General features: G+C 38.0%; 2 protein-coding genes across 2 annotated transcripts in view; both read left to right on the top strand.

The window, feature by feature from the left end:
* The window catches only part of LOC136766345 (ADAMTS-like protein 1), a 124,153-nt gene extending 120,338 nt beyond the window's left edge, over positions 1-3,815 (top strand). Inside the window, exons 26-28 of the mRNA XM_066719756.1 lie at positions 482-591; positions 1,262-1,482; positions 1,683-3,815. Coding sequence (XP_066575853.1) covers positions 482-591; positions 1,262-1,482; positions 1,683-1,789 — 438 coding nt within the window. The 3' untranslated portion in view covers positions 1,790-3,815. The remainder of the gene's footprint in view (positions 1-481; positions 592-1,261; positions 1,483-1,682) is intronic.
* Positions 3,816-5,165: 1,350 nt separating this feature from the next.
* LOC136766344 (NACHT, LRR and PYD domains-containing protein 3-like) lies at positions 5,166-14,858 on the top strand. Its single transcript, XM_066719755.1, has 7 exons — positions 5,166-5,326; positions 7,995-8,284; positions 8,529-10,245; positions 12,402-12,485; positions 12,752-12,835; positions 13,179-13,264; positions 13,580-14,858. Exons 1-7 carry the CDS (start codon positions 5,166-5,168, stop codon positions 13,960-13,962), a joined length of 2,805 nt encoding a protein of 934 aa, XP_066575852.1. The 3' UTR covers positions 13,963-14,858.
* Positions 14,859-14,912: the final 54 nt, after the last annotated feature.

The raw sequence follows: 14,912 nt of genomic DNA, 5'->3' as shown, positions 1-14,912 counted from the left end.
TCGAAATGACTGATCCCTTACATCCGTCTTTACATTTTTTCACTCGTGCACCCCTTGGGGTCAGCCAAGCTAAGTACTTTATAAAACTCTTACAATTATCAGGACAAAGTGTATTTCATATTGTTTCATCTGTTCTTTCTGATAATTTTTCATTTTCAACTCCCATCACTCACTATCATCATTGTTATTTTTATATATTTTTTTGCATCATCTTTGCTTGATGTGGTAACTTCATTGCAGCTCAAAGTAGCTTTTGAAACCCTTGCAATCTTGACCAAAATAAATAAAATAAGGAAATTAGATGAGGAAAGTGCACTGTTAAACCACTGTGTGGCTGAAGGTTTCAGAAACCACAACCGAGAAGCGCTGCTCTGGAACAAGTTTCAATCTCAGCAACAGGAAACAGCAGCCGATGTCACTGCGCAATCTCACCTAGGCCAGGAGGGTGACGTTACTGACACGGTGTTTCTCTGATTCCCAGTGCCAAGGACAGTGCATCGGACCAAGACTGGCAACACAGCACAGACAGGTGTTTTGCCAGAACAAGAATGGAACTGGCCTTCCCCACAAAGACTGCAGTGCATTACCAAGGCAAGATGAGCTTTCATGGCACATTCTTGTTTGTAGCTCCTACCCGTACTGGCTTCTCAGCGTTTCACCCACACCGCAGCGTCAGCGGCAAAGTTTTGCATTGCTGGAAGACTGGACTTCCTTTTTCTCAAAATGCCAAACCAGTCTTTGAAAAGTGCAGTTATTCTCTCAGCCCCCACATTTTATATTATGGTATTTGAGGTATTGAGGTATTTGACCAGGGAAAAAAGTAGGTTGTGCTTCACAACCACAAAATACCCAAAGCATATCTCACTCAGATAAATGTTAGCTGTTGGTATCGAGACATTTTTATTGAGTTTTTTTCCCCCTAACAGAAAATCTATAGATTTGCCTTGGATAGCATTTTGATTTAGATTTTAGTTTTAAGTCTGGAACTGCCACAGCGTGGTCTCTAATTCCATTCATCAGATATTCTTTCACTCTTTAATTCTCCCTCACCTGAAACATGCCTGCGTTTTTACCAACAACATCAAAAGCAATACCTAACAATACTGCTAATAACAAAATAAGTAATTTGTATAATTCCAAATCTTAGGCATTTTGTGAAGGAGCAGGTCCAGTCAAGGTGTGCTGAGTCGAGGATGCTCTGAGGCCTGGTTTTGCCGGTTAAGCACCTTGTATGACGGCTGTGTGATGTTTGTTTCCCCAGGCCCAGCGGCTCTCGGAACTGCTCCTCCGAGTCTTGCGGGGTGCAGTGGCGAGTGAGCTCCTGGACTCAGTGCACGGCCACCTGCGGGAGCCACGGCTTCCAGTCCCGACAAGTGGTGTGCATCCACCAGCGCAGTGGCAAACCCGCACGAGAGCTACACTGCTCCTGGAGCCCACGGCCTGCCAACTGGCAGCGATGCAACATTATACCCTGTACTAAGAGTGAGTCCACCTTCCTGGCTTTTATATCCTGATTGATATATATTTTTTGATTAACTTCTGCAGAAAAACCCCCTCAATAAAATACATCTGCCATTGTTAAAATATATTAATTCACATTGGAGAAACAAATAGACCAAAAATGAGTTTGCATTCCCTCTGTACTTGGCTGAGTGGTTGCTGTTGGTTGTGTCTCCTTGCAGCCGAATGTCAAGACACCACCAGGTACTGCGAGAAAGTGAAGCAGCTGAAGCTTTGCCAGCTTGTGCAATTCAAGGTGCGATGCTGTGACTCCTGCAGGGACACCTGAGAACACGGCTGGGTTTCTGTGGACGGGAAAGAAACACACAGTGTGATGGAAAGACCCCTTTAGAGGAGAGGGGCCCTGTCAACAGGACTGGATTTTATCAGAAAGGACCCATCCACCGGAGGAAACCTTACGGACGGGGGTGAAACCAAGTTGTAAAAGTTCCTTTGACACCAATGAAGGCTTTTTGTGTTATTTGTCTTTTTTATTTATTTTACTTTTGATGCGATGGTTGTGGGCCAGTAAGCAATAAGACTTTGTTTTGTGCCAGGCCAGAGGATTGCACTTAGATGGCACAGAGAAGGACTCCTTTGTCATCTTGTAAGTAGAAGTATGTCTCATACATGTCTTTGAGGAGCACAAGACTTAAAGTGATTATCACCAGCTGGAGGGCTTCACAGTATTAACAAATGGGAGTAAGACAATGAGCCAATTTGGGCTTCATGATTTTTGCAGGCATTGCGCTTTGCTGATTATTGGTGTATTTTTCTTTTTTTAAGAAAACCACTGGAAATGTGTATATTAAGTTATAAGCTGTTGTTTTACAGTGGGCCAAATGACATGTTTTCTCAGCATGGCTCAGTTTACCACAGTCACACAAAAAAACAGAATGATAAAATGTAATTGTGAAGGTTGGTTTACCCATAAAACATAAAATTCCTCCCACGATTGTTTGACATCGCACTTATTGCAGTTGTAACTCATTAGACTTAAGCAAACTTAGGTTCAAATTTCAGGTAGAGTCTCCCTCACTAACATGTCTTAGAGATGTTACCAGGCCATTCTCATCAGAGAGGTTCTGTCCCACCTAAATATATATTTTTCTATCAAAGGAGAGCCACTGAATAGATTTCTAAAGACTTAAACATCACAGTTTAATTTGTTTTATATAAAAGTGCATTATAAAAGATAGAAAATATTTGAATGTAAAGCTACATATCTAAACACATAAATGTGGCTGATACCTAATTTAGCTTTGTAGGTAATAAAAAGTAGGTGAGAAAAAGATATTTGTAATATGAAACCTAAATTTTATAGCTGAAAAAATCATTTTTACAACACGTAAGATGTAAGAAAGACGTTTTAGTCACCATAGGACAGCATGCTTGTCATGTTAAAACTGGTGATAGACAGTTTATCACAATTTACTATTCTATGTGAAAGACTGTGAAATTAAAGAAGTCAAGATTTCAATTAGTCCAGGAACTACAGGACTGGAGCTTTCTTTTAATGTTTCACAGGTCTTGTTCTTATGTTATGCCACAAATGTCCCATTGCTTAAATAAACCACAAGGCCCATTTTAAACAGATTGTGCACACAGTCGGTATGTGGGTTCACTTCCCCGTGTCAAGTGGTCACCATGGTCAAGGACATTCGCCAACAACAGAGATATATTTCCAGAAGCAAAACTTGCTTCAGAAAAGTGTTCCCAGAATGCTGTGGTAGAGCTGCAATCTGTGCAAAACCTGCGTGTGCATGAGTGGGATGCGGGAGCTCCGACATTTTTAGTTTGATATTTCTAGACAGACACCAGACACACTGGTTTTCTTCTAATCACACCGTAACAGATCCAGAATTTTCCCAACAGAGACTGCTATCAAATTGCTTAGACCAGGGCCAGGGAAGTCAGTGGGAGAGAAATATAATGTTCTTGTCAGGGAATACTCTTAATTAAAAAAAGAAAGACAAAACGGATCTGTATTGTTTTGTAAATAATTTAATGAGATTTCTTCCTCTGTTCATTTTTTTAAGTACTATATTGGATATATTTATTAAAATGTCTTTTATTCAAAATGTGCAATGATTTTAGAAATTAAAGGAAAGAAAGAAACATGATTTATTTAGGTCCGTTGTTGTAAATGTGCTTCATATTTGTTTTCTTCATATCCCTTTTAAGATTTGTTTAGTTTCTGTTGATGCAATGCATGAAATGAAGGGGATCTTTCCCAGATTCATTATATTTTGCCATTCTGTACCAAATACATAGTTTCCCTCTAAACAATAAATGGGTGTACATTCCTTTCATAAGTAGTCCTCTTCCTGTGTGTCTTTTCATAAGGTTTCAGGTTGGGTATAGCTGTTTAACACCATGGGAATCTCCAGGCAGAATACTGATGTCATCAAGGGTTGTGGTACAACAATCAAAGTACTTTCAATAGCGTAATAGACATAACTACTTTAAATAAGGAAGTGTGACTGACTAACTGCTTATACCAGCTTGAAAGATAAGTACACCGGCAATAAATAAAAACAAAAGAAAATGCTATATGCTATCAAAAAGAAAAATCAGTTTTTAACGGCGTCAAAACAGACGTCTGATGTTTGTTTTATGAGAGTAAAATACAGTTTTTTTGCCATTTAAAAAGTGCAAAATCCAAGTATATACTAGGAACATTGAGAAATTAATTCAAAATCCACTTTAGAATGAGCTTTGAGGAGACACTTTTGTGGAACAACAGTCATTTCCAAAACTGCTATTTTCTAGAGACTAATTCAGTCTGTTTGTTATGTTGTCACACCATGAGCTCTAAGTGTTGTTTTTTTAATAAATGGATGTGAGATAGATTGATATCTATATGTATAGCTTTTTGTCTCACAAAGGACAGCACAGCACAAATAAGGGTACAATCTTAATAAGTTATACAATCTCAAAACAGCACGACAGGTAGGTCTCTCTCAGATTTCCTATAAAAACAGTGACTGAATGGGAATAAACAGCATATACAGTATCAGCTCACAGCAACCAAGATGACCAAATTGCTGGGGGTACACCACAGATGAATGTACTTTAACATCACAGAGAAATCCCTGGGACTCTCCACAGTAAATAATAATACAAAAAAAAAAAAAAACAGAAGTAGGTACTGCAGATGATTCATTGTTACCTTTTTAACCATTTTAGCCAATGCACAAATAAAAAGGCAATGGGGACATGGTGACTTTTTCTTAATACTTCCACACTATTTATGTCTTTGATTTCAAAAGCAATTTCCTCATATGGGGGGTGGCTTAGAGTTGTGTGACAGTTCAATCATTATGTTCTCCTTTTTTTCATTTGTTAATATTGTGGTCAAATTGTAGCGTATAGTCTGTCCTAAAATGTTGAAGTGTTTAAAATGTAGGCTATACCCCCACCCCCCAGCAACGATTTTGTAACGTACATAATCAAACATAATCTATTTGATTAAAGCAAACTTTAAAAAACGTACGTATCATTATTAGTAGCTACATATTCTTATTTCAGGCACACATTCTCTTACATTACACAAGCATTTCCTTCCTGTTGAGATGTAACATCTGACATATTCCTTCAGTTCTTCTCTGGTTATTGTTTCCGTTCTCTCGCACTGAAGTTCACATATCGTTCGAGCAGCGCAGATGTCCGCAGATCTGCGCGGCTCCGCCAATGGGATCGGTGAGATTCTGCAGATCTGCGCAGAACTGCGCAGAACTGCGGACATCTGTGCAAAAAGAACGCGTCCAGTGATCCGATACTGCCGCTGCGGTCAGGCCTCGGGCTTTAAATACGCAGAGCTGCTGTGAGACACCAGAGACTCGCAACATGGGATGTGGAGGAGTGTGTCCTGAAAACAAATGTCAAACATGATGTAAGTGCTGAAAATGCTCTCTTTTGAATAGGAAGTTCACTATAGTTTTATTTGTGTGTGTTTGTATATATATATATATATATATATATATATATATATATATATATATATATATATATATATATATATATATTTACACTAATAATATTATTATTATTATTATTATTATTATTATTATTATTATTATTATTATTATTATTATTGGGTTCATTTAAGTTGTTTTCAAATGTATTTAGATTTATTTTAAAGTTCAAAACTATTGGAGAACTGAAGTAAACAGGCTTAATATTGACATATGTCATATATCAATAGTGTACAGATGTGTACTGTCTTACACGTACATGCCTTGTTATATTATTACCACTTTAAGTTACGTTTGCTCCAGATTTGAACGTGAACTTTGATTTCTGTTATACTGAGGGAGGCTGTGATTAATGGATGTAATGCTATTGACTTAATAAATGTGGTTGTGTGGTGCATGTTAAAGTAAACGTGTGTTTATTGGAAACACTTTTGTTTGTTTAACTAATAAAGACGTTAATATACAGGTATTATCTGGGATGGTTTAGGGACCCTGTTTAGAGATCCTTATTATGTAACGCGTTGTATGAGCCGTGAAGAAAAGCTGATTCTGTTCAATCCACACAATCGCAGTAGCAGATTTCAGATAACAGGACCAGACACTTTCATTTGGAGATCATGTTCATCTTTGGGGAAGTGTTAGGAATCGACAGTGAAATAACTATTCCCTATTTCCATCACTGATTTCAATGGAAATGTGAACTGTAGTATTCCTTCTACATTGAATTAAACATGCAGTGTATAGTGTAGTAACTATAACTATAACTAAAACTTCATTTTGTTTCCAAATAACTGCAAGAAGCGCCGGTGTCAATTGGAGACCGTCGACTGTATTCATAAAAAAGACATGCAGGGTAAGAGCCCGGACACATTGCTTCATTGTAGAAGTACTCTAATAGGCCAGGCTTTTTATATATATATATATATATATATATATATATATATATATATATATATATATATATATATATATATAGTGTATGTATTATTTATTTGCTTTCCAAAATGCAAACAAATCACATTCCCTGTATGGTGAAGTACACACTGGATTGAAAACAAGATCCCGGTAATTGTGTTACTGATATACTGAGATATACTGTGAAGTCTCGCTAAATAATCACAAAGCACTTTAAACCAAACCGTCAACATTGTACTTCATTAATGCATTGTTTATGTCGCATTTGACAGTTAGTTAAATCGCTACAATTAACAGCAATGCAAATATACAGCAATAATATAAGGTATATTTATAAAACAAGAAAGATGCAAAAACTAAAAATAAACGTTTACGTAAATATGTTGTGGAAGGTTATTTCAAATGTGTTAATGCATCTTTAGAAACTATCGATTTATAAAACATGGTCAGGTGACCTTTATTAGAGACCGGCTTTTGTTGACATGATTATGCAAATCAACCCGCAACTACTGGAAGTTTGACGGTATATAGTAGGCCTACAGTAAGAACAATTATAATGCCTTTAATATGTAAATAATAGCCAAATAAGTCTATGGCTCTTTACACTGTTTTATTAATAGATCTCTCACTATTTCAACCAATTATTTGTCAGTACTGTGACAAATTAGATCACCATCATCTAAGTTATTTAATAGCATAACGTTTTACAACTAAAATATTTCACCTACATACTGACAATGAAAAAATAAACACATCCTGAAAAACTAGAACCCTAAATATATAATATGCAGTTCTTTTAACTTTAAATAGCCACTGGAAAATTTGTAACATTATATACAACTTTTATATCAAATGTACTTCTGAAAAAGTAAAAAGTAGAAATGACTGCTTTTTGCATTTTGTTTTAGAAAGAATGATCTTTTAAGTCGGTAAAAAGTAGTTAACACATCTAACTTCTTGCAATTAGTGAGCTTGTTTTGAGATTACATTTGAAAAGGATGACACTTCTCCAAAATTAATAATAGGTGAAAACACAAGATCCTTTATAGATGTTGGCTAAACCCTGAAATATGTCAATATCTCTTCATGTTGTCTGATTATTGCATTGTCATTTCCTCTACGTGAGTCAATTGTGAGATATTCTTGGCCCGATTTTCCAGTCTTCATAGAATTTACTTCTGTAAACCAAAACGTTTGATTCCCATTCATTATGTTTTCCAGTTTAGCCAATTAAGATCATTAACAGGAGGGTTTGCAACCATTTTGTGGTATAACTTATAACTTATATTGTATTAACTCTAATAAACATATGTACTGCCCAATTTTGGGAAACAGAATATGCAGCAAGACACTGCAGTATTCTGTTTTTATATTCTATGCTTAATTAAAAATAAACGAAGGGTAGGACTGTTTTGTTTAATTTAGTTTGTTTTGTGTTCTATAGCAGGAGGAATTGGGGTATAAGATCCTGTCTTAGAGCTACTGAAAGTTAAATCTAATTCAGTAGTGGTGTCTTGACGGTAGTATGCCAGTGGAGTTAATGGAAAAAATATGGATTTGGCTATAACGTTAATTTACAGCATGCTGTCTCCCATTTTAAAGAATGTCCTCCTTAAAGTTGCTGAGAGAACTTCGAGTCACACTGGTGGACGAGCTTGAAGCCTGTGTCAACTACCTAATGGAGCAGATGGTTCTCAGAGAAGTGTTGACCAGAGATGACCGGGAAGAGATATTAATTAATCCTGGGCCTCGAAAGAGAGTCAGGAAATTGCTTGACATCATTGACTGCAAGGGAGAAGAGGTTGCCAGCACATTCCTGTCCATATACAGCAAGCTGAATGAGGTCAAGGCAAAGGTAGTCCCTGAACCATCAGAGCAAGCACTGTCAGATGGTAAGCCCCTTTAAATTAGTCATCTGTCAAGTGATTCTCTTCCTTTTCAAAAGTGTCTCAACTGAACCAGAGACCACGGCTTAGCAAATGTCAAATTTTCATTTCAGCTCTGTTACTTCAAAATGTATTAATGATGTGAATTTCCATGATGAAGCTGAAGAGTTCTGCCAGATAACATTTTAGATGACTGCTTAGCAGAAGCATGGATGACTAATTCAATGTCTTCATTGTCTTCATGTTTCAGACTACAGCAACCTGATTCACAAACATAAACGAGTACTTAAGCTAAGGAATGCAAGTATGTTGTATTACAACACACGACATGGCGAGAAAATCTCCTTCTGTGAACACTTTGTAAATCTCTTGCTTGTCAAAGGACACTCCAGCATCGAAAACAAAAAGCACGAACTTCTGGCTTTCGGACAGCAAAGGATTCACTTACAACACCGATCGAAGGAGCAAACCATGATTAAACCGGCACAACTGTTTTCAGACACAAAGGCAGCAAGATGCGCAAAGAAAATCCTGGTAACGGGGGTCGCAGGCATAGGAAAAACAGTGTTGGTCCAGAAGATATTGTGCGACTTTGGGAATAACCAAGGGTTTTCCATGTTTGACTTTGTGATTCATTTAACTTTCAGGGACCTTAATTTAATTAGCACACCAGTCAGCTTGAGGGACTTGGTTCTGCGCAAAAATGGACACTTAGCTAAAGCCCTGGATGACATATTTCTAAACGATGAAAAGCTGTTGATCATTCTTGATGGTTTTGATGAGTTTAAATATTATAAAGGATGCGAGGTAGAGCAGTTTATTACTGACCATGACCAGCAGGGAGAAGTGGTGGAGATATTTGCTAGCATAATGCTTGGGGAACTTCTTCCAGAGGCATCAGTCTTGCTTACTAGCAGACCTACAGCCATCAGTTACATCCCCACCAACTGCATTGATAGCTTTGTAGTTGTCACTGGATTCTCCGTGAGTGAAATTAAGGATTTCTTCCTGAAGTATTTTCTGGATGAAGACCTGGCTGTGAAAATGTTTGATCTTGTCAAGGCAAACGACTTGATGTTAACACTGTGCTACATACCGGCATTCTGCTATATTGTGTGCAGCATTTTAAAAGAAAGCAAAGGGCCTATGACAGAAAGCCCTAAAACAATGACTGACATTTATGTGCACTACCTAGTAGCACTGATGAAATCTCACACTCACAGCAGGACTGGTTATGCCTGCAACAGCAGCTCAGAAAATATGAAGCAACTGACAGAGACTGTGGTTAACCTAGGACACCTGGCCTATATCAAATTCCTGCAGCATGAGACTCTCTTTTATGGAGACACTGCTGAAGTGCAGCAAGTGGCCAGCAGTGATCTTGTGAGTACTTTTCTAGACAAAACATCAGTTCAGGAGCCATACGGTTCAGTGGATGTCTATTCATTCACTCACTTTACTGTCCAAGAATTCTTTGCAGCCCTGTACTACGTGCTGGCCAAAAAGCCACATCCAGATGTCTGTGATTCCAAAGTCCATTGTAAACAAGAGATGAGTGCTGGATACCAGGACCTATTCAATAGATTTCTATCTGGACTTCTTTCAGAAAGGAACCAAAATCTGCTCTCCAAACACATACAGTTGAGAGCAAATGATAAGTCTGAATGGTATGTCCCTTGGCTGCTTGGGGAAATCCAAAGGCTCTGTGAGAGTGGAGCTCATATTCTAAGCCACCTACATTGTTTTTTTGAGCAGCAGAACATTTCATTGGCAGAAAAGATTCAGCCTGAGCTGCTACGTGTAAACGTAAGTGACGACCCTCTTTCGCCAATGGACTTTAGCACGATGAAGTATTTCTTAACCCTTGTGAGTGGGAACATCTCAGAATTAGATTTAACTGCCACAAACATTACCACTGAGTCTCTTAGGGATCTGCAACCCAACTTGCTTAGATGTGAAAAGCTCTGGTAAGTGTACAAGCAAAACTTTTTTATTTTTCCCTTCTTCACACATAAATACATTGTACACTCACCTAAAGGATTATTAGGAACACCATACTAATACTGTGTTTGACCCCCTTTTGCCTTCAGAACTGCCTTAATTCTACGTGGCATTGATTCAACAAGGTGCTGAAAGCATTCTTTAGAAATGTTGGCCCATATTGATAGGATAGCATCTTGCAGTTGATGGAGATTTGTGGGATGCACATCCAGGGCACGAAGCTCCCGTTCCACCACATCCTAAAGATGCTCTATTGGGTTGAGATCTGGTGACTGTGGGGGCCAGTTTAGTACAGTGAACTCATTGTCATGTTCAAGAAACCAATTTGAAATGATTCGACCTTTGTGACATGGTGCATTATCCTGCTGGAAGTAGCCATCAGAGGATGGGTACATGGTGGTCATAAAGGGATGGACATGGTCAGAAACAATGCTCAGGTAGGCCGTGGCATTTAAACGATGCCCAATTGGCACTAAGGGGCCTAAAGTGTGCCAAGAAAACATCCCCCACACCATTACACCACCACCACCAGCCTGCACAGTGGTAACAAGGCATGATGGATCCATGTTCTCATTCTGTTGACGCCAAATTCTGACTCTACCATCTGAATGTCTCAACAGAAATCGAGACTCATCAGACCAGGCAACATTTTTCCAGTCTTCAACTGTCCAATTTTGGTGAGCTTGTGCAAATTGTAGCCTCTTTTTCCTATTTGTAGTGGAGATGAGTGGTACCCAGTGGGGTCTTCTGCTGTTGTAGCCCATCCGCCTCAAGGTTGTACGTGTTGTGGCTTCACAAATGCTTTGCTGCATACCTCGGTTGTAACGAGTGGTTATTTCAGTCAAAGTTGCTCTTCTATCAGCTTGAATCAGTCGGCCCATTCTCCTCTGACCTCTAGCATCAACAAGGCATTTTCGCCCACAGGACTGCCGCATACTGGATGTTTTTCCCTTTTCACACCATTCTTTGTAAACCCTAGAAATGGTTGTGCGTGAAAATCCCAGTAACTGAGCAGATTGTGAAATACTCAGGCCGGCCCGTCTGGCACCAACAACCATGCCACGCTCAAAATTGCTTAAATCACCTTTCTTTCCCATTCAGACATTCAGTTTGGAGTTCAGGAGATTGTCTTGACCAGGACCACACCCCTAAATGCATTGACTCAACTGCCATGTAATTGGTTGGTTAGATAATTGCATTAAAGAGAAATTGAACAGGTGTTCCTAATAATCCTTTAGGTGAGTGTATACTGTACAAGTTGAGTACACTTACTGTAGAACAGCTTGCTCTGTTTTTCCTGATTCATAAACATTAACACAACTAATTTGCACAAGGTAAGCAAATTTCTGCAGCAATACAGAGGTGGACCTGACTAATTTAACAACCCACAGTAAAAGTGAAGATAACCCATTTTGACACAAACCCACACAACCCTGACAGGGATCAGCAACTCCCCTGGGAGCTCTAAGCTGATGACATGGCCTGGAATAGGACCACCTGTCTCTAGACTGCAGGACCCAACCAAACCAAGTAGAAGCTCTCATGGAACCCTTATATATTAATCACTATGACCGTTTTATACGCATGTCAATAGCATATTTTAAGAAACAAACCTTTCAGCCTTCCTGGTCCATTTGGAAATGTAGAAAATTCTATAGCAGAATTATTGAATGAAGCAAAGCAAAGTTCAAGCATGAAACTCACTTCATCACACACACAATGTATAAACCCATTGGCTACCACAGAAAAAACATGAATGACAAGGCCAGCATATTGAAACTCACCCAAAACAGCATTCCCTGCAATGCATTTGAGGCTCCTCCTCTCCATCTTCCACCCGTGTCTGGTTCTCCTGCCAAGAGGGGATTGGCAGCTGTTCTGGCCCCTGCCCACAGATTGACACTGGTCAGGCATGCAGATGTTACCAAATAAATGATAGGCAGGGGCCCCTTTAATGTGAGGTCAAAAGTCACTAAAAATAATTGTAATACATTGCCAATAAATTGTATGTTATCGCATGAGTTGTCCTGACTGAATTATATATATAATCTATATTGTTCTGTCTTTCCATTTTATATAATTTTAAGCTTTTTTACCCATCTTCTTATATGTAACATATTAGGCTTGGAGAAAATAATCTTGATGCAGAAGCAATGCATGTACTTGCTGAAGTGTTGCAGTCTTCAGATAATCTGCAATATCTGGGGTAGGTAGCCATCATACCATTTTAAAATCTTACTAGGTTATATCTCAATATGGATATTTACATTTTCCTCTGTATGCTTTTCCAAGCCCATTATAAACTCTAGGCAGTTAATAATGTTTTTGTAATGTGCTGTGTGGTTCTAATAAGGAAAAACACTTGTAATTTTAAGGCTTCATAATGTATTTAGGATGAAAATATTGAAAGTTTTATACCAATATGTGATTCATCAGTTAATTGTATTTGTTTTCTCTTCCCTCTTAACAAAGTCTTGGCTGGACAAATATTGGTGATGAAGAATTTAGCATTCTATCTGAAGGCCTAAGGACAAACCGATCACTTTTGGAACTGTGGTATGTAACAATGTTATCCATAGCTTTACTGATTGTGGCTACATACAGCTTTCATAGGACGTAACACTGATGTAACACATTATATAAACTCAAACATGCAATTTGACTTGATTTCTCTTATCCTTGTTTATGTTTTAAATAATATAAAACTTGGTTTAAATCTGATTTTTTTGGATACACTAAAGAATAAATAATGTCCTTACATTTCTGAAGAGCTGCTCCTTTTGTTGATGTTGTAATTATTGTACTTTAGAATTCACTTTAGCATTTACTAAAAAAACTCACTGCAAAAAAGAAAATAAATTACCTGAAGCGCTTGCTGTTTTTCATGTTTAATAAACAGGATTGAAGGAAATCGAGTAAGCTACATCTGCCTTTCTGCGTTTATTGATTTGAATCCAGCTATCTCCTCTCTACAAAAAATAGTGTAAGTGGCAATCCTCACAGATTATTTTAACCTGATAATTAATCTAATTGTTTGTTATCTTTTGTTGTTAGTGGATTAGAGAAAATGAAAGGTTTGCCTCAAATTATTATTATGCTTTTTTTTGTTTTGTTCATTTGTTTGTTTTCAACAGTGGTAAGAAAATTAATCAGGCAATAAACTTTGAAGATATATAAATATATAAAAATAATCTACCAATGCTTTGCCTGGTGTTTTATGGCTAGATATGCTTTGTTTGAGTAGCGTAACCGAAGCTTACTAGACAGTAGATTTGAAGTAGGCTTTAATTCTGAACTAAGCCTCATGTGGAAAGATAATGAATATAACCCTGCAGATGCCTTGTATCATGTACAGTGCCCTGTGGAATGATGTGAGTGAACCAGAAGCAGAGAAACTGAAGGGGAACTCTGCTGAAGAATTATTGGTTGTCACCTTTACAGATGATAAAATTTGGCAAGAGTGGGGTGAATGGGTTCTACATAGGTGTGAAGTAAGCAGTGACGAGAAACTTGTGAATGTTCTCTTTAAAGTCTGTAATGCTTTCATTTGTAGTTTGGAAATACACTGGGTACAGGAATGGTACACAAAACTAAGACACCTGATAAGAACCAGAATTAATCAATGCAGTGAAGATGAAATGCAAAGGAAACTGGAAAAGTTTGAAACAATGTTAAACTTTTGATTAACAGTTTCTCAGAAATCTTCTTCTCCTGACCTCCAAACAAGTTTACAGTTCTTTTCCCTGACACACATTTCACATTTTTCACATGAAACAGGAAATCAAACCCATATTGCACTTACTATTAATATTACTAGAATACAAGGAAGGGGTGGGAAAAAATGTAGGGCGTTAATACAAATGTGGTTTGTTTATGGAATATATACATTGTTTTGATTTAAGCTTTTGTTGCTGTTATTTATTGTCGTTTCTTGCTACTGTATTGATGTTGTCCTTCCACTGTTGAATGAAGACCTGCCCAAGATGTTGCCACTTGTTTCAATCTACAGCTTTTATTTTCCATATCACGCCTGCAAAGTTTATTATTTAATCTTCCTATGTTTAATGTGGTCATCTTCTAGGTGTTTTTTTTTTTATATATGTATATATATATATATATACACTCACCTAAAGGATTATTAGGAACACCATACTAATACTGTGTTTGACCCCCTTTCGCCTTCAGAACTGCCTTAATTCTACGTGGCATTGATTCAACAAGGTGCTGAAAGCATTCTTTAGAAATGTTGGCCCATATTGATAGGATAGCATCTTGCAGTTGATGGAGATTTGTGGGATGCACATCCAGGGCACGAAGCTCCCGTTCCACCACATCCTAAAGATGCTCTATTGGGTTGAGATCTGGTGACTGTGGGGGCCAGTTTAGTACAGTGAACTCATTGTCATGTTCAAGAAACCAATTTGAAATGATTCGACCTTTGTGACATGGTGCATTATCCTGCTGGAAGTAGCCATCAGAGGATGGGTACATGGTGGTCATAAAGGGATGGACATGGTCAGAAACAATGCTCAGGTAGGCCGTGGCATTTAAACGATGCCCAATTGGCACTAAGGGGCCTAAAGTGTGCCAAGAAAACATCCCCCACACCATTACACCACCACCACCAGCCTGC

The sequence above is a fragment of the Amia ocellicauda genome, chromosome 13 (assembly GCF_036373705.1).
Source record: "Amia ocellicauda isolate fAmiCal2 chromosome 13, fAmiCal2.hap1, whole genome shotgun sequence".
In the NCBI taxonomy this organism is placed as follows: Eukaryota; Metazoa; Chordata; class Actinopteri; order Amiiformes; family Amiidae; genus Amia; species Amia ocellicauda.
This window is presented reverse-complemented; position numbering and strand designations above follow the sequence as displayed.

What these genes read in the sequence shown, in the direction of transcription:
- LOC136766344 (XM_066719755.1), top strand. Translation starts at nt 5,166, where the DNA reads ATGTCCGCAGATCTGCGCGGCTCCGCCAATGGGATCGGTGAGATTCTG. An exon ending in GATAATCTGCAATATCTGGG is followed by an intron (nt 12,486 to 12,751) that starts GTAGGTAGCCAT and finishes CTCTTAACAAAG; the next exon opens with TCTTGGCTGGACAAATATTG. An exon ending in CTCTCTACAAAAAATAGTGT is followed by an intron (nt 13,265 to 13,579) that starts AAGTGGCAATCC and finishes TTCTGAACTAAG; the next exon opens with CCTCATGTGGAAAGATAATG.